Source organism: Siphateles boraxobius, unplaced genomic scaffold (genome assembly GCF_051911475.1).
Source record: "Siphateles boraxobius isolate OS27281-9 unplaced genomic scaffold, OSU_SipBor_1 130, whole genome shotgun sequence".
NCBI classification, from domain to species: domain Eukaryota; kingdom Metazoa; phylum Chordata; class Actinopteri; order Cypriniformes; family Leuciscidae; genus Siphateles; species Siphateles boraxobius.
The window spans coordinates 38378487-38398798 of NW_027508734.1; the positions used below are offsets into that span (position 1 = coordinate 38378487).

At 38.4% G+C, this 20312-nt stretch overlaps 2 protein-coding genes across 6 annotated transcripts in view; one reads left to right on the forward strand and one right to left on the reverse strand.

Annotated features, from left to right (window-relative positions):
• Positions 1-197: 197 nt before the first annotated feature.
• On the forward strand, positions 198-6206 carry LOC143736702 (proline-rich protein 5-like). Its single transcript, XM_077227344.1, has 9 exons — positions 198-327; positions 1260-1332; positions 1626-1706; positions 1784-1832; positions 1941-1998; positions 2081-2181; positions 3221-3361; positions 3440-3539; positions 6004-6206. The coding sequence occupies exons 1-9, from the start codon at positions 315-317 to the stop codon at positions 6204-6206; spliced, it is 819 nt and encodes a 272-aa protein (XP_077083459.1). The 5' UTR covers positions 198-314.
• Positions 6207-6300: 94 nt separating this feature from the next.
• Positions 6301-20312, reverse strand: part of traf6 (TNF receptor-associated factor 6) — a 29354-nt gene continuing 15342 nt past the window's right edge. For 2 of the 5 annotated variants that reach the window (XM_077229368.1, XM_077229367.1), the window contains exons 4-7: positions 15468-15626; positions 13365-13436; positions 13159-13236; positions 6301-8985 (exon numbers count right to left, since the gene is read on the reverse strand). In XM_077229368.1, coding sequence (XP_077085483.1) covers positions 8116-8985; positions 13159-13236; positions 13365-13436; positions 15468-15626 — 1179 coding nt within the window. In that variant the 3' untranslated portion in view covers positions 6301-8115. The remainder of the gene's footprint in view (positions 8986-13158; positions 13237-13364; positions 13437-15467; positions 15627-20312) is intronic. The other 3 variants (XR_013203690.1, XR_013203688.1, XR_013203689.1) reach the window with 3 other exon arrangements.

Below are 20312 nucleotides of genomic sequence, written 5' to 3' on the forward strand. Positions count from 1 at the left end.
TGTAAACATCACACTGTTTCACACAGGAAAACACGGATTATTCATTATCAAGAATGACCAATACCGTTCTATAGCTAATGAATCAGTAACCAGTTGACTAGGCAAATTTACCCAATGTCCGCAAGGGAAGTCAGAGCCAGCCTCAAGGGAAAACAATGCTTTTGAAAAGTCTTGTTTTCAGTTAATATACCAGAACTAAGCGAGCACACATTCACTCTGTGTGAATCCACGGTGTTTTTTAAGAAGACCTGCTCTAGACTTTGTAGCGAAGCCAAAAGAGACTCTGCTGATGTCATACTCGTGTCTGCACTGTGATGGACAGGCTCGGTATGTATTATATTTCTTTCGTCCCTTTATTACCATATGTGGAACAAAGTTTTCTGTTCCAAATATTTCTCTAATTATAATACCATAAATGATTTCTTACTGTTTTTTTGTAATACTTTATATAGTTTGATGTAAAAATATTTAAGTTGTTCAATGGGAAACTCACAACAATATAAATATATATTAATGTGAGACAAAATATCTGCTATATGTTGCCTTTATTCCGTACAGTGTCGCACGTCCTGATTTTGCTGAGTTATACGCATTCCTGGTTCAAAAGTAATTTCTCTAAAATCAGAGGGAAATTATATGGGTGAAACCAAACCCTGGTTGTAAGCCTTTACTTGACAAAAAACTGTAAACTTGTCCCTTAAATCTGATTGGTATGTTGTTACAGGATCAACAAAGATGTTGATCCATGTTGCACTTGGGTTTCTGCATAGAGTGTCAACAGGAAAATGGGGGTGAGAGAAGGAGAATATGACCAGGACATGACCCAGATCAGACTCAAGCCTGGATATTATTGAACCTCGCACATCCTGAGCATGTGCACATCCACTGCACCCCAACTCTAGCTTATTTTATTCTTATTGTATTGTAGTTCTTACTGTTTTCTAATATTATTTTGCTGTATCATGCTGCACTGTTGTCAGTGTGCCAGATCCTAAAATGAACAAGATACAAAGTGTTGAGTTGATTTGAGGTTAATGAGTGAACTGATGTAAACAGAACAGGATAGTTAGTAACAGGAAGTTGGTGCACCACAGGAAGTAGATTCTCGAACAGTGATGTGTCAGATCCACCTGTCTACTTTCACACAGCTCTAAAAACCTGGAAATGGCCCGGTGTGAACTGACATAGCAGTCTGTTATGTTACATGGCTGAGCTATGAAGAAAAAAAGTTCCTTCTTTGCACACTTTTGCTTTAACAGACCTCAATTCAGCAGCTCCATCCACTGACACCATCCAGCAGGGTCCCAGCATTGCTTTTAGTCTTACAAATAAGTATAGACATTTTTTACATGTTAATTTTCCTTCTTAAAGGCCAAAATCACACCAATGCAGACTAATGCCGACAGTCACCAGATTACGTCACGTCACTTTTTTAGACATTCTTAGTCCGATTCAGCTCAAACAGACTCCGACAGGGATAACACACTAATCTGACAAAACACAACCAAGTGTCTGTTGCCTTATTTGTCAGCCAAGTGTGAATTGGCCTTAAAGGTTCTTGTATTTCTTTTGGCTAATTTTAATTTTCAAAAACATTCAAATACATACTGCTGTTTGTTCTTTAGTATCTCTGCTGCTGTTATTAAGGTGTTCAAGGGAGAGGAACTACAGCCGAATGAGCTGTACTCCTTGAGTCAAAATACCAGGTATAAACACTTGATGAAGTCACATTTAAAAATGCGTAATAACTACATTAAGCAGTTGTTTGCTTTCATCCATGCAGGTGGCTTCTAAAGGCGGATATGGGCTTCTTTATCAAAGAGTATTTCCAGGTGTCAGTTCCCAGAGCCATAATGGTTTTTTTTTCTGGTTAAAAATAAATAAATGGATTACTGGTAGAAGAAAAACATGCTGATATTGCCTCACTTGATTGATTGCAGAATCAGATTTTGACCAAAGGTCTATCAATCGTTTTGGATGAGATACAAAAGCATGAAGGTGAGATTCTAGTAGATCTATTGAATGTACATGAGTGTTTATCATGAAACAGACCTTTAACGTGATCCCTTTTCCCCCTTAGGAGAGTCTGGAGAGAGACAGCTTTTTGTTTTGGCCCAGGTGTGGGACAGATTTTTCTCTGAGATTCTACCTACTTTACAGGCTATTTTATATCCTCTGCAGGTAAATCTGTTTGTGAGCTTGGCCTTGACTAGAAAATAGGTTCCAACACTTAGGTCTGAATTTGAAACATCAAATGTGTCCCACAAGGCCAGAGGTTGCACTGCACATATCAAACACAGATTCATGAGAGGCTGTAAGGGTATTATATACATTATACAATACCGTTCCAAAGTTTGGGGGCTTTAAGATTTGTTTAAAATGTTTTTGAAAGAAAATACATGAATTGTTTGTGTGAGTGTGTGTGTCTGTCTGTGAAATGTAGTCAGATATGCAAGTGATTTACTCGCAATGAAGAGGGTCTGTAGTACAGTGTATTGCTGTAATGAACATGCAAGGTGTTGTTATCCAAGGTTGTAACTCTTTAATTTGACCATCAGTTATTTTGACATTGATGAGCACTGTTAGATCACTGAGACAGACCAGCAATATGGCTGATATGGTCGACACATGTCTTAGTTGTGCATCTGTGAAGTTTGAAGCTAGAAATGGAAAGTGTTTTACAGTCCTCCATCTCGTGGGCTGACACGACTACTGGATGTTGTGTTGTGGGACAAAGTGATTGACTGGGGAGATTTCATGCCTGATGAAATTTGGGAGAAGGATGTTGACTTGAGTACATGGGATGATGGATGAATTTTTTTTTTTTTTGAAGGTTGTTATGCTGCTGCTATGAATGTGTGTCCTGTGTGGGCATTCACAGATCAGGTAGACAGCCTTTCAGTCGCTGCCGTTCATCCAGTGCAATCATGATATCTGTGATAGGATAAACTCTTGCTGCAGGTAAAACAGTCAGCCGCCAGAACAGCTTTTCTGCACCTGAAGACATGCTGATCCCCAATATAGTACTGTTAGAATAAAGAATTTAGAATGTAAAAAGAAAACAATAACTGTCACAGCCAGAAGCAAAGAAACGGGAAGCATTATATCTACTTTAAAGAATGATTCTAAATAGGGTTTAGGCAAGCTTCCTGTTTAGTTATATTGTGGTATATTTTGATTTTGCATGAAATGTATTCAGTGTCTTTCTCTTTGTATGCAGGGGCAGGAGTTGACAGTGAGACAGATGACTCTCCTCGGCTTTAGGGATCTGGTCCTAATGAAGCTTTCTCTGGGTGACCTGCTGTGCAAGAATCTGTCTCTCATCCCAGCATCCATCACACAGATGCTCCTTGTGCTACAGGTGAATGTTAACTGCAAACCCATGCTGAAAAGCCATCTGTATAACCATCTCAATTATACATGTCTGTTCTATGCGTAGGGAATTCAGGAATCCAGAGGCCCTTCAAAGGAATATTGCCAGCTTGAAAGTCTGGTGGCGCTAGTGGTCACACCCTATCTATGGAACTGCAGGCACACAAGTAGGAAAACCAACATTGATTTATTGTAGTTTAATCTATTTTGTTGCCATCTCAAAATGGTTTCACATTAGAGTGTTGCAGGGATGTTGCATTTTTGTTGACCAAAACGAGTTAGCATTTTAGCACTTCTGGTTCTATCGCCCCAAAGTCAATGTTTTTTTTAAAATGGGATTTTGGTTAAAAGCCTGAAGTAGGGTCTGTGGAGAACACAAGCTCAGGATATTTTCATGCCTAATTGTACAATCTACAACACACAAGTAATACCCTATTCATGATTTTTAAAGCTTTTACATATTGGCATTTGCTAAATGGGACTGCAGATGTTGTATGGGACATTAAACAGCATCACATTGAACAGGTAAACTCATTTAGCCTACTCCAGTAATCACACTCTTGCAAACTATTCTAACTCACACTTTCAGAATTTTATCTGTTTTTTTATTTAGACTGAAAGTACAAGAAGCTTGGTGGTGGAGATGTTGAAGTCAAGCGACCATTATGTAATTCATTTATAGCCTAAGGTTAGCTTTTTATTCCTGCCGATTGCATTTAGACTTCAAAATTCATAAAAGTTGTTCATTTGTGAAATCAAACTTTTGTTTAACACAAAAGCCTATGGAAAAATCCAATTGGGTTTTTGTCAAGGGAACCAATGTGATGCTAACTTCCGGATTTGGGCTACAAAAACACTACATCACCGCAGCACTCTATTATGCCATTTCCTCAAATACAAACAACAAAGTATTAGTTCACCTCCACATTAAAAATACTTTTGTACTCACTCCTCAAGTTCAAAACCCACATGTCTGTTCCACACAACAAATGTGTCATTTCAAGTCTTCTGTTGTCATATAGCTTTGCGTGACGAACAGACACAAATTTACATTGTTAATTCATGGATAATCATCCACTAGTGGGCTGTTAACAATTGTGACTGGATCATTGAGTCAGCGAGTTAAACTCGAGAACTGGATTATTCTGATCTGTGAATAAATTATTCAGACTTTGCTGCGTCTGACATCGCATACTTCCTTACTATATAGGTTAGTTGGCAAAAAATAAAGACAGTATGTGAAAATAGTAGGCGGCCTATGTCAGTATTCACAATATTCATAAAATGGAGGGCGAAAAGTAGCTGTTCGGATGACTTACTACAACGAGATTCTTAAGTGCGCATTCAATGGGCACGTTTACAGACTCCCAATTCAGAGGCTGCTTCCTTCGAAGGCCAATTGCTTTACCGCGGTGCGACGAAGGCTGTCCCAATTGGAAGGGTCCTTCAAATGCACCCTTTGTTTCCTGTGTAATTAAGGATAGGCTACAACAGATGGATCCTTGTCTACCCTACAATTCATTGTGCAACAGTGACTACAGGATTATTTTGAGAAATTTTAACTTGCTTTTAAACGCAAGTATTGGGTTTCAGCTTACTCAAATATTTAATGACACAGATTTAAATAATAATAATAAAAAAACTTTAAAGCGGTTCAAATGTTGACATATCTTACTAAGATGTGATTATACATAGTTTATACTCTTTATAGAAATGGACCATGGTAAGCATTTTTTGACAGTTTGTGAACCCGGTTACAAAAAAAGTTAAAACAAACACTGTCATTCATCACTGGCAGCTGGCAATAACAATCCTCCATAGGCTAGACCTCCCATTTAACAACGCCTGGTCCAACTATCGCAGGCGTGATCTTTGAAGTCCGAGTCCTCCGATGGACACAGCCTTTTATCATATGAGACCACGGGAGAGGAGTGAAGTTACGCAACTAACCCTAGGTCACATGACACTATGGCAAATAGCGTTCGTCTGGATTTCATTCATACTATAGAACATTTTTTTGTTAAGCAATTGCAGTAGCCTATAATTACTTAAAAATAAAAAACTATTAAAGAGAGTGAGATTTTAGATGTTGCCATTGTATTCATTCAGATTTGTAAAGCTGAATCAACGATTCAGAGATCTAACTCGAAAAATGCATTTATTCAGTGATATTTTAGTATTATTTATATACTGACTGAATTAGCTTTTATTTTTATATTTTACATTTTTATTTAATTTTAGTAATGTTATGTGCTTTTATTTCTATTTAGCTTTATTTTTATTTCAGTTTTAAACATTTTTAGTACTTAAAAACTATTTCAAATGTTGCTACGGCAACATTTCGGAAAATCTTTTTTTTATAAAGATTTTTAATCTCCTCACACAAAACTATGGTATGACTTCTGAAGTCCATGTTTTACTCATTTCGCACTCACTTTCATCATGTGAGTGTCCCATGGTATTTAAAAATATATACAATTTGCTTTCCATGTAATAAAGTCTTACAGGTTTGGGATCATGGGATATGCCGATAAGTAAATACAATTATTTTCATTCTGGTTGAACTATCTCTTTAAAGCAAACAGACTTTACCTTTGACTACAAATCTGTGACTTTCTCACATTCCTCTAGGCTGCACTGAAGTTGAACAAAGCACCACAAGAGCACACCCGAGTCATCCAGAGATAAGGATAACTCATTACATCTCCGAAGGCTCTTTGCTGTCCCCTGTATTAGAACAGGAAGGGGAGGTGTACCTAGAGCGAGTGGGAAACCTACGCCGCCACAGCGTGACAAATGCCCAGAATGTATTCTGGGATGGACGACAGCTGTGAGACCATAGATTGACTAGAAGAACACCTCTATGAAATCTGCCACGTTATGAAAGCATCTGTAGGGACTAAAAATGCACAGGAAAGACAGAAAACAGGACATTAACAATAATTTATAAAAGACACATTATGCTATGAATATTTTGATGAAAAAAAGAACATAATATGAAAAAGGATTTGTCAGATTTCCAGTGTCAATACAATTATCAGATTAACTTGCATACATTAGTCCATCTGATTAAAGAAAATATGCTTCTACTTATTTTGTCAATGACGTTCAATGAAGCAAGTAGAACATTCACACATGTAAGCAATATTGGACACAAATTAAGTAAGGTAACTGGTGCCATCTGCATTAAAGGTGTGGTCACATTTACTGTTGTTCAGCGAATGTTCCAGTTATTTCAATACAAATCCAAGCTATTGGAAATTTCGCACAAGGCCGGAAAAATTCCCAAGCCAGTTTAAATTCGTCAGGTGGATTGACGGCCTTGACCATCAACTTGTGCTTAATCAATTGCTACAATATTGAAAAGACCATTTTTGTCAAAACTTCACTAACGTGATTGCACCTTAAAGGAGTAGTTTGCTTTAAAATGAAAATTTGCCCATGATTTACTCACCCTCAAGCCATCTTAGCCTAGGTGTATAAGACTTTCTTCTTTCAGATGAATAACATCTGAATTATATTAATAAACACCCTGACGCTTCCCAGCTTTATAATGGCAGTGGATTGCAAAAGCTCTTAAAAGCTTTTTTGAAGCTCAAAAAAGTGCATCCATCCTATATGCAAGAACTCCACACTGCTCTGGGGAGTTAATAAAGGTCTTCTGAAGCAAAGCGATGAGTTTGTGTAAGAAAAATATTCATATTTAAAACTTTATGAAGTAAAATAACTAGCTTTCGGCCAAACAAGCATATGGATTCAACGTAAGTGTAAAGCGCAATTAATGTGAGTAATGCAACATACTGCCATAGACCGTAAGTGTGTACTGCTGATATTTACACTACGCCATGACACATTACGCTACTTCCAACGTCATAAAGTAGCGCTTTAGACTCAAGTAGACTGCGTATGGGCGTTTGCTAGAATTTTTCTTTATGATGTTTAAATACCAATATTTTTCTAACACAAACTCATCGTCTTGCTTCAGAAGACCTTTATTAACTCCCCTGAGCCGTGTGGAGTTCTTTTATAATAGATGGATGCACTTTTTTGAGCTTTAATCTGATGGTTGCAATCCACTGCCATTATAAAGCTGGAAAGCGTCAGGGTGTTTATTCATATAACTCCGATTGTATTCATCTGAAAGAAGAAAGTCATAAACACCTAGGATGGCTTGATGTGAGTAAATTATGGGGTAATAATTTAAGTATAACTCTAAGCATATCTGCAGATTTTGAAGTTGATGCACCATATTCAGTAGAGCCACAGTAAACTGCTGCTGTGTACTATTGATACTTTGAATCGTCAGATCTTGTCAAATCAATGAAAATTATGTATTTTATGAAAAAAAAAGAGCAAAAACATTTTATTTAAACTCACAGTGCTTACTGTTGCGTTGGTAGGTAAGGTAGCAAAAATGAGCTGTTGAATGTAGTTTTGTGAAATTAATTTGTGGAAGCTAACACTTAGCATAAGCAGCACCATTACATAATGTTTTACACACTTTAGCTTGGTTGACAGGACATTCAGTGAAATTACTAATCATATAGAATATTGGTTGATTGATTGCACTGCACTATAATGTTTTGCGAAACATTTGTATATAAAACATTTTTCACAACAGACAGGCATTGCGAGTTATGCAACCATCATTACTTAGCCTGGTAAAAAAAGGTTTAGCTGGTATTTTCTCTGTTTCAGCAGAGTGTCTATGAGAACTTGAGAGTGCAGGAGCGATGTAGGAACTCAAAGTGAAGGTTCTGGGCCCCGGGGTTGGACCCCCTCCCTCCTGAGGCTAGCATCGAATCGTGGTGTGACCTCGCAGCGCACCAACAGCACGTCCTCTTTCACAAACCCTCGCTGCCGCAACGCCTGTAGGTGCAGGAAAGTAACATAGCCGAAACCCTTGGGGTTGCGTTGCACGGTGGGCCTCTGGAACGCCTGTAGGTCTGGCTTGGTCTCCATCACTTCCACATGGTGCTGCCCCTCAACCTGGTCCAACACTGCCAGTCGGATCGTACCTTGGAAGGGCCAGGAGAGCTGGCTGTCAAACTCACCCTGCATAGTGTGCACGAAAAGCGAGATGTAGTTGGAACAGCGAGGGGCGCTGGGGGTTTGCAGATGCAGTCGGAGACAGAGTTTGTACCCCGGCCGGCCCGTGTAAAAAGGTGGGCTGTGGAGGACTATGGGCTGACCAGCCTCTTGGTTGCGCAGGTGGAGTGAGAAGTTCTCCAAGCGCCACACATAGACGCCTTGGTACTGCTGGGCTTCCAGCTCTCGGGTGGCCTCTTCCAGTGAGCTCAGCTTTCTGCGTAGTTCAGTGACCTGGTTTTTCTGTGTTTCGTTGTGGATGCACAGCTCCCGGATCTGTTGGTCTTGACGCACCAGCCGACCCTCCAGCTCCAAGACAGTCTCCCGCAGGTTTATCAGCTCCTGTTTACACTGGCAAGAATCTGCCGCCCGGGAAGAGGCACCACGTTCGTCTGACGAAGAGTGGGCGGCAACCGAAGGCATTAGACAGCCATTGAGAGTTTGGCTACGCAGAAACTCAGCCATGTAGCGCATGTGCATCTGTGTAAATTCCTGCATGTGCTGGGCAAGTTCATTTCTCGGCATCTGCAACACATTTCCAAAGAATTAAAACAGGGCTGCTGCACTCTTTTTACATTCAATTTTAAGACTTTTAAGACCTGAAGAAATCAAAATTAATACCGTACATTAGGAGTGTGCAATATTGCCAAAAATATATCTTGATGTTTTCAAAGTTTGTTGAGAATAATTAGATGATATTTTAATGATTGTGTTTTTGTACTGGTAACCATGGCTGGTTTAGGCCTGTTGTTGACAGCAGACTCACGAAGATATTCATATTTTTCATATTCTATGCAGTGGTCAGTTCACTAGTTATTAGGGGCAATATTTGCCACCTTAAATTGGTTTCTAGGGTATTTTCACCTATATATGGACATTTTTTCTAAACTTATTTAAAGGTATGCATCACCTTTTATGTCAATTTCTAACATTCCAATTAAATTCTATTAGAATAATAACACAGTACCAATGTTACTAGTCAAATAAAATCATTAAATCAAAATTCATCTATGCAGTGCAGAGGTGACAGAGGCGGCATCAGAACTAGCATTAATATATTTTAACTAATAAAGGGTAGCTACTTTAAACCGCCAGTAGTTGACGGCAAGTCACTGTCTTAAAGGGATAGTTCACCCAAAAATTTAAATTCTGTCAGTAATAGAGAGCCTAAGTCCCTCCCCTTCCGGTGGACCACCATGGGACCTTATTTAGGAAAAATGTTGTATGGTAGTCAAGGGCGAGAGACAACAAATATTTTGATCTCGTTTGAATTGTGCCCTGAATTACGGTTTCATTTTGAAATTCTCGTCGGCGAAATAAAGGGAAAACAAACAATACTGACAAACAAACAATACTGACAATATAGAGATTGCTAATGTGACGTCATCGTGACGTTTTGCCAGTGGTGAACGCAAAGCATTTTGGGAATCCGCGGCACAAACAGAAGGCGCCAGACTTGATTGCATGGAGGGAAGAACGCAGTGTTCAAGATGCCGTCTACCTGCTGTGTTATAAATTGCAATAGTCCTTCTTGCACAGTTTTGAAAACGAACGCTAAGTGTTGTTTTAAGGACATGTTTGTGTATGCTCGTAGACAGCCACTCTGAAGCGGTCAGAGGCGATTCTTAAAGATTCAAAAAGTCGAGACAGGACCTATCCTCAAAATTCTACCCACCACTTTAACTTAGTTCATCCAAAACAAACTAGAAAATAGACTCAAAGTGCTAAATACCTGAATTATCCTTTAAGAACGGATCAATATATTTGTTTTCCTTAATTTTAATGAACCCTAACTTTATTCTCATCTGAATGGTAAATAATTGATTTTCCTATAAAATTATTCTACCATTAAAAACACATTTGATTTTTTTAATCAATGTAGAATATGTAACTGCTCTGAAGAAAATAAATGAAAACCAATGCGATATGATTAATGTCCAAAAGATGTAACCCACAGACTGTTTTGAAATGGGGTTGGATAATTATGTTGCTTTTAAAACTGTGTGTGTTTGGTTGGGTGACAGTTGTAGGTTACAGTTTGACAAGAGTTTAGAGTGTGACAAAAGCACAATGTTGTGTTTTATTGCGAGTGTAAGTTACACAAATATAAGTAAACACTTTGCAGTTTGAATGATAACCTCTATGAACAAAATGACGGAGTATGTTTTTTTATGTTTCCAACTTCCACTGTTTGACCGCGCCCCTCTCTCTCTCTCTCTCACACACACACACACACACACACACACACACACACACACACACACACACACACACACACACACACACACACACACACACACACACACACACACACACACACACACACACACACACACACACAGTTCGATCGCGTCTCTCTTGACATGAATTTTGACTGCATGCAGATAGATGAGAGAGAGCGAGGAGTGTGGTGCTTAAAACATTACATTTGAACGGACGACAGTTTTCTGGTATGGTCCGACAATGTTTTCTTTAGCCCGCTGCATTTTGTAGGATTAGCCTATATTCTGTTTTTCACGCTATTTTTTTTTTCATGCCAGAACACTAGCCTGCTATGCCAGCCCATGTAATCGGGCCAAACATACCCATAATTCTTTGCGTTCTGATGACGTTGCCGCCCAGTTTGTCACATGTCTTAGCGATCTCTATAGTGTCTATAAAGTAACTCACAATGTTATCTTATTGTTAATTTAACTGTTGTATACACTAAATATCACATTTGCTATTGTGCACAGGAAAACGGCATTATTGGTCATGAGATATTCTAATATAGCAACATAATATAATATAAATATAAGACAAAAACTCATTTGGGGACATACCTATAACTGCACTGACACATCACAGTGAAAGCAAACATGAGAGACAAATGTGATGTCAGCTAGCAGTTCCTCGTACATAGTTAAAACAATGACTACAATATCATCATAGACGAAACATAAAGCACATTCCCAGCACATAAAGAATTAAAGGGACAGTTCACCCAGAAGTTACACTACTCAGGGTTTCTGCAGGTTTCACAAAATCAAATTTAAGACTTTTATAAGACCTTTTTAAGACCATTATGAATGAAATTTAAGACCTATATCACGACATAAAAAACTTACAAAGGAAACGCTATTCCAAAGCGTGTAATGTAAGCCGTTTTATCTTTCTCGCACCTGAAGGATTTAGCAATGTCAGAGTCCGGTAACATCGTTTGAAACAATTCCCCGATTTCCTCATTCGCACAGTAGGACTGGTATCTAGTCACCGTGTGGAGAACCCAGAGCACCTCCGCTTTTAGTGTTGGCTCTGATCCAAAAGCAATGTTAGATGTTTATCACTTTTTTCATGAGACTCCAGCGCCAGCACACCCAATGTTCCCAATTTAATTGCTTTCCTGCATAAGAAGCAGTAGGCTTCAAATACGTTGTTTGCAACTGGCTTTAACGAAACACTAAATTCAGATTTTTCAAGCCAAGTATCGCTAAAATTGCACTTCCCCATAACTGAATAAAATCCGTTTTAAGTGTGTCTGTGGTATCCGAGAGACTCGCGCCAATAACACGAAAGCTCAAAGCTGATTGGCTGTTGCATGTTTCTCAATGAGCATTTCAATGAGATTTACATGGACTTAAGAAATTTAAGACATGTTTAAAATTATTTAACACAATACTTCAGCAAATGTAAGACTTTTTAAGGCCTTAAATTGTGATTTTGAAATTTTAAACTTTTTTAGACCCCGCGGAAACCGTGACTACTGAACTGACTCGAGGCCTGTGCACAAAAAGTATTCTCGTCGCTTGATGAACTTAGGATTGAGCCACTGTAGTCACTTGGACTATTTTAACGATGTCTTTAATAACTTTTCGGGGAACAAGTGTCAATCCCTGAAGAAGCCTATGGAGGAGTGATTCAGCTCTCAGATTTAATCAAAAATATCTTAATTTGGGTTCCGAAGATGAACGAAGGTCTTACGGGGTTGGAACAACATGAGGGTGAGTAAATACTGACAGAATTTTCATTTTTGGGTGAACTATCCCTTTAACTTATAATTGAACTGACATTTACCAACTTTCTTCTCCTTCTCTCCTCCTTTCACGTGCAGGAGACAGACGTAGGCTAATATGCTGCCGCGAATAACGCGAATTGTAACGTGAACAAGCAAGTCCACAAAGATAGAATAATAAAAAAAAGAATACGTACGTTAATTAGATAGTTTTAATTTGGAAAGCATTTAGATATGTCTAAGTCAGTGTCATCAAAAATCTAAGACCTTTAATAAGTAAAAATAGGACTTTAAGACTTTTTATGGGAACCCTGTAAAAAGGTTTTTAAAGTTTGACGTCAGAAAGATTTTAAAATGTTTCTAAAAGAAATATCTTCTGCTCAACAAGGCAACAATTTGAAAAAACAAACAAAAAAGTAACATGAAATATTATAACAATCTAAAATAACTGATTTCCATTTTGATATATTTTAAAAGCAACACTGAATTGTCAAAAGACATTACTCTTCATAAAGAACTATAATATGTTGATCTGGAGCTCAAGAAACATTTATTATGATCAATGTTGTAAACAGTTGTGCTGCTTACTATTGTTATGGAAAGTAAACGTATACATTTTTTCATGCATCTTTGATAGACCATCGAGCCCAGCTCAGTATCTATTTGAAATAGAAATGTGTTATACAACAGGAAATCTCATGGCCCACCTTTTCACGACAACCAAAAGTGCTGAAAGTACAGGCTACAGGAGCTTTCAGACAGTCTGTGTCACAGTGCAATGCCAACTGAAAACAATAAGAACAGATTCATTCAGCTTTATAGTTACATAATGTATAATTTTAGGTATCAAACAGAGTCAATTACTGTTATGCATCAAGTAAAGTGCATATTAGTGACAAATCCTCTGACACACCTGATCCCGAATAAGCTCCATTTCGCAATATTCACACACTGTATTGGCGAAAGGACAAATCTGTTCATGAATCTACACGAAAGGAAAAAAAGTTGTAGACACTAATGTTACACAGAGTTGTTACTGTTACCTTAAATTAATTAAACTAAATCTGGCATAATTAATTACAGCTGAATATATATATATATATATATACAGGTCCTTCTCAAAAAATTAGCATATTGTGATAAAGTTCATTATTTTCCATAATGTAATGATAAAAATTAAACGTTCATATATTTTAGATTCATTGCACACCAACTGAAATATTTCAAGTCTTTTACGGTTTTAATACTGATGATTTTGGCATACAGCTCATGAAACCCCAAAATTCCTATCTCAAAAAATTAGCATATTTCATCCGACCAATAAAAGAAGTGTTTTTAATACAAAAAAAAAAGTCAACCTTCAAATAATTATGTTCAGTTATGCACTCAATACTTGGTCGGGAATCCTTTTGCAGAAATGACTGCTTCAATGCGGCGTGGCATGGAGGCAATCAGCCTGTGGCACTGCTGAGGTGTTATGGAGGCCCAGGATGCTTCGATAGCGGCCTTAAGCTCATCCAGAGTGTTGGGTCTTGCGTCTCTCAACTTTCTCTTCACAATATCCCACAGATTCTCTATGGGGTTCAGGTCAGGAGAGTTGGCAGGCCAATTGAGCACAGTAATACCATGTCAGTAAAATGGTCAGTAAACCATTTACCAGTGGTTTTGGCACTGTGAGCAGGTGCCAGGTCGTGCTGAAAAATGAAATCTTCATCTCCATAAAGCTTTTCAGCAGATGGAAGCATGAAGTGCTCCAAAATCTCCTGATAGCTAGCTGCATTGACCCTGCCCTTGATAAAACACAGTGGACCAACACCAGCAGCTGACATGGCACCCCAGACCATCACTGACTGTGGGTACTTGACACTGGACTTCAGGCATTTTGGCATTTCCTTCTCCCCAGTCTTCCTCCAGACTCTGGCACCTTGATTTCCGAATGACATGCAAAATTTGCTTTCATCCGAAAAAAGTACTTTGGACCACTGAGCAACAGTCCAGTGCTGCTTATCTGTAGCCCAGGTCAGGCGCTTCTGCCGCTGTTTCTGGTTCAAAAGTGGCTTGACCTGGGGAATGCGGCACCTGTAGCCCATTTCCTGCACACGCCTGTGCACGGTGGCTCTGGATGTTTCTACTCCTGACTCAGTCCACTGCTTCCGCAGGTCCCCCAAGGTCTGGAATCGGTCCTTCTCCACAATCTTCCTCAGGGTCCGGTCACCTCTTCTCGTTGTGCAGCGTTTTTTGCCACACTTTTTCCTTCCCACAGACTTCCCGCTGAGGTGCCTTGATGCAGCACTCTGGGAACAGCCTATTTGTTCAGAAATTTCTTTGTGTCTTACCCTCTTGCTTGAGGGTGATAATGAAGGCCTTCTGGACACCAGTCAGGTCGGCAGTCTTACCCATGATTGCGGTTTTGAGTAATGAAACAGGCTGGGAGCTTTTAAAAGCCTCAGGAATCTTTTGCAGGTGTTTATAATTAATTAGTTGATTCAGATGATTAGGTTAATAGCTCGTTTAGAGACCCTTTTCATGATATGCTAATTTTTTGAGACAGGAATTTTGGGTTTTCATGAGCTGTATGCCAAAATCATCAGTATTAAAACAATAAAAGACCTGAAATATTTCAGTTGGTGTGCAATGAATCTAAAATATATGAAAGTTTAATTTTTATCATTACATTATGGAAAATAATGAACTTTATCACAATATGCTAATTTTTTGAGAAGGACCTGTATATATATAAAAAAACTATTAAAATGTCAAAAAGCACATAAAATTACTAAAACAAACTAAAATTAAAATCAACTAAAAAAATATCAAAATAAAAGCTAATTCAAAGTATTAATACTAACAATAATTCATACTTTAATAATTAATACTAACACAACAATGTTAGATAAGAAAACAACTTATTAATAGAATACCAACATTTTTATAATCCCTGCTAATGGATTTACTTTCAAAACAATTTTACGCCAGTCTAAAAATATCCAGTATGTAAAGAGGAAAAGGTTTTCACCTGTTTGTTAGCATAGACAAAACTCCCTGCGCAGGCAGGGCAGGTCATGAGCCGCTGTAAGCACTGCTGGCTCTTGTGTTCATCTAGATGGCTCTTACGAACAGACTCCAGACACTGAGGGCATGGTGCAGTGGCAAACTTGCACTGAGACAAGTGTCTCTGAGGGAGAAAGAATGTAATAATTAAACAAGTTGCCACCATGACGACCGTTCATGACGGCTCACTAATGAGTTTGAAATGGCATTTCGGGGCTCCAGACTAACTTTTTTTTACTAGAAGCGCTGTAGCCCCTGACTGAAAATTTTAGGAGCGCGAGCAGAAAATTTAGAGGCACACATTAAATCAGCTTGCAATGGAATTATTCAAATTTCCCCCAAAATAACCGTAATTCTGACAAATTCTTTAATAATAAATAGACTTAACGTACAGATATTACAATGTGCAGTTTTATTTTAAGTTCACAGGCTCCAGACGATCATTTGAGGGCAGCAACACCGGAGAAACTGAGTTCTACAAAAAAAATCTGGTAGCACTGGGGCTGACAATAAAGCATTAAGCTTAATGTAGGGTGTAGTTTAGGGTGTAGATGAAGTAGTACTCAGTGGCGTAACTTTGTTTTAAAAAGTGGGTGGGACAGGTGTGTGTGTGGGGTGAGTTACATAGTATACAGTACATTGTGTTTAATTTGTCGTTTAATGAGCCAGTGGCAGAACTTTTGGTAAGCATGTCAGAGGTTCTGGGTTCTAATCCGCACTAAGTAGTATAGTTTTTTTTTCCTCATCAAAACCGATTGTTTATTAGTGGTTGTATATCAAGCAGGGACACGTTTTTTGTGCATTATGTTTTGTGATTTCCCCTTAACGAATAGAGAGTCTTTCCGCAACGGATTGAAGCGCGCGTCTGTGTGAAGACTGTGCGCGAGTCACAACAGAACTCTGTATCCACACCACTGATAGCAGCGGCAACGAGCACTTTGGTCACTTGATTTCAAAAACAACACATTTCAGATCGCCTTATATTTAACACGCGAACGAAATGAATGCTCTACTAGAGATAACTGGAGATGTTTTATTTATTTGTAGGCTACATCCGTGCCGCGAGAGGTTTCAAAAGGGTTGGGGACACAATCGACCCTGGCAAAAAGTGGTGGGGACACAATCGACCCTGGCAAAAAGTGGTGGGGACATCACATGTCCCACCCGTAAATTACGCCTATGGTAGTACTACTCGTAAAAGTTTAACTATTTCTGTCACAATACCATAGTTATGGTTAGAGTTACTACATTAGCCTAAATCCATGGTGAATGTTGCTGATTTGTGGACCGAAAGCCTTCTATAAGTGTCTCTCCTGGTTTCCACGTCAGCGCTGTTTGATCTGACATCCATGGTTTATAACAGAGAACTCTGCGCCGAATCGGAATGTTTATCACTGGATCTTGCAATGACGATATTATTAATTCTGAGGCGAATTCAATGGATTTCTTCACTGGATCTCCAGAGTCTAGATCTCCTAGTAACAGTGTTGGGTGATTGAGATCGGCCTGCGACTGGCAAGTTCGGGCGCTGCGCTGTCTATAATTGGTCCGAATTAATAAACGGTCCGTGAAGCATAAATGAGTAGCGTTTTTTCGTTCCGCTTTCATTTTGTTTGCATTCGCTGCTCGGCAACATTGTAAATAAATATTTGGTCGCACTAGAAGGAAAAATGGTCGCAAAATGCAACCAATTGGTCGCAGTCTTGAGCCCTGCATTTATGAAAGGTCTTTCTTTTGATGTCGATGTATATGTATACGATGTATAACATATCCATGAACTGTATTTTAAGTCAGAATGTTAGGTTCTGTAACAGATTTTTTTTCTTGTATTTTTTTAACCATATTATGGGCCATATCCTGGGGCCAGATTGCTAAATTATTCTTAAGCAAGAAGTTAAAGGGGATCTTTTATGCAAAATTTAGGCTGCTTATATTGTTTTTGAACACAATTGTGTGTCCCCAGTGTGTTTATACCACAATAGGGTAGTTGTGTAAAAAAATCCATTCATCCAGTGTTATTTTCCCCTTAAATCTGAAATAGTAACTCAAAATGAGCCTTTCAGGAATGTGCTCCAATGCAATGTCACATTGGAACAGGCCCCGCCCATGACCGGCTTAGCTCCTCCCCTGAGTGAGCTGTACACAGTCCAGAGCATTTAACAGCAGCATTCAAGTAAGAAATGTATTCTTAATAAAGCTATTAAAGTTATTCAATCAAGAGCAGTGAGTGATTTTTCGTTTTTCTTTTGTTGTTTAAATTCATATTAACATTATACAGCAGTAGGTAGTGTTTATTATGCTGCTGTCACTTTACTACACATGCAATTTCTTTACTTGATGTTTACATTCACTGACATATCTGAATGTGTTTGTAAACTTTGTGTGTTTTTAACATAACCTTCTGTGTATTTGACAGTTAAAGCGCAATTAGATGTGAAAGAGAGCTTAGTTTAATAATCACGAATGCGTGCACTCAGAAAACCGTATCAGAAATTTAGACTAATATGGCTTTAAAACGCATACAGATAATAAACTTTTATGACGATGAGGAACTGCAATGACGTGTGAGCGTGTTCATGATAGAGATGATAATCAAAACCAAACAGATGTTTTTGGCAGAGTATTCGAGGCATGAGCTGTAAATGCTCCACACTCTCCTGGAAAGCAGGATGGGGAGCAGCAGCTCATTTTCATTTAAAGATACATGCACGAAAACAGCACGTTTTTCCTTCCACTAAAAATGTACAACATAGTATAATAAATGATCTGTGGGGTATTTTGAGCTGAAACTTCACAGATAAATTCTGGGGACACTGAGACTTATATTACATCTTGTAAAAAGGGATATAATCGGTCCCCTTTATGAAATGTATTAATAATAAGATAACTTATTAATAAGTTCATAATGTTCCTAAGTGCTTTTTAGAACCCTATTTTTTTTGTACATACTATTTTATAACACTTACTATTCAATTCTGTATTTATATTATACATTTTTAGGAATTATTTTAAGACCCACTGTGGTGAAGATAAATTTTTTAATGTTTATATGTGGTGTATTTAACATGCTTTAAGACAAACCATGTACAAATTCATACCTCAACAACACCATTACTGAGTATTTTCTCCTTAATACTGCTGTGAAAAAAAGCAGTCTCAAAAACGCAGTTTGAAATCGCCGGTGTTTCTTACGTCACAAACGACCTTGTAACCAATCCCGTCAACGTGCCGGCGGCCTTTAGCATATTATCAACTATGACTACTCTGAAGCAGGAGAGTCTCAAGAGAAGCAAGGTTATCCCGGTATATTTTTCTATTGATATGAAAGATCGGGTACATTTAGCAATATAGCTGGTGAATTATGTACATGATCTATATAATGCTGTTATGATGAACTATATGCCTTTCTCCACTGACATTCTAAGTTGTTCAAAGCATTTCTAAGGAAGATTTTTAGAAGGCAACTGTCTGACTCTGAGATGGTGAACAGGAACATGGTTTATGTAACATTAACAGGACATTATTAACAGTTTGATAAAGTGGTCAAGCAAAAGGCTAATCTTATTAATTACTGTTTTGTGTCCGACATTGTAGAGAGCGATAAATAAAACGCATTACGATTCTGATACTTCGACGAGTTGACCGAGTGGATCTCTGAGATGGTGTGATTGAGAGGAGAGTGACAGGGCTAATTTCCATTTAAATATCTGCATATACTAAGAGTTTTAAGTGATGAAAATATTAACTACAGGGGGACACTAAATCTTATTGATATATCATCCTAACCAACCCCTAACCCTAAACACAACCATTGGTAACCCTCTTGATATATTTAACCTAATTTCAGTATATGAGCCCCTATATTCTGGTTTTAAATTCAGTTCTTGAAAAGACTATTTTCAGTGTTTGTGTGAGACCTCAATTCATTAACCATAGCGTAAGCGTGGCACTTACCGTCTGATGTGTGATCCACTTAAAGTTCAGTAAACGGTAAAACAATTGTGCTACAAACTAGTGTGTTTATTAGTACGTTAGGGCTGGGATAAACGATTATTTTTAAAATGATTAATCTAGCGATTCTTTTTTCGATGCATCGATTAATCTAACGATTCATTTTTTCAGTCCGATTCGATTTCGATTATCTCCCCATTAATTAATAGCAATGTATGCATGTTGGTTTACATATCAGAATGAAAAAAACATCCTTAACATTGCAATATATGTTTATTGCTCTTAAAATTCCAGAGTAAAAGACTACACAAGTGCAAACTAGTAATGCATTCTTAGTCAGAGGTAGCATTCAATAAAACCTTGAAGCCTTACTGTGCGTTCACACCGCCGCCGGCGAGAGCGTCAAAGTGGCCGGAAGTCATTCATTGTCAATGAGAGCCGGCGGTGAGCTCTGGCGAGAGCGGCGCGGCGCGTCTTGGACGGTGAGAGCGGCGAGGAGAGTTGAAGTCAGGTCAACTTTATGGTAATAAGCAATGACGCGGTTCGGCGGCAACCAATCGGAATATAGAGGTGCTCCGTTTGAGAGGAGTCCAGAGAACGCAGTCCTGTAAACTTTGGTTCCGACCACATTAGTTCCCAAGCAAAATTGAGGAGGTTGATCATTTGAATTTGATAAGGCGCGCAACACTTAGTATTTATAGGCAATATTTTCGCGCTAGAACGCTTGTTTTTCAGCGGGAATGCAAATTATAATAGCACTTAACCATGAACACAAAAGCCACACCACACAAATGGCTTTTAATTTGTTTATTTCATTAGCAAACATGTCACTATAATTGTTAAGTTTTTTCCATTGATC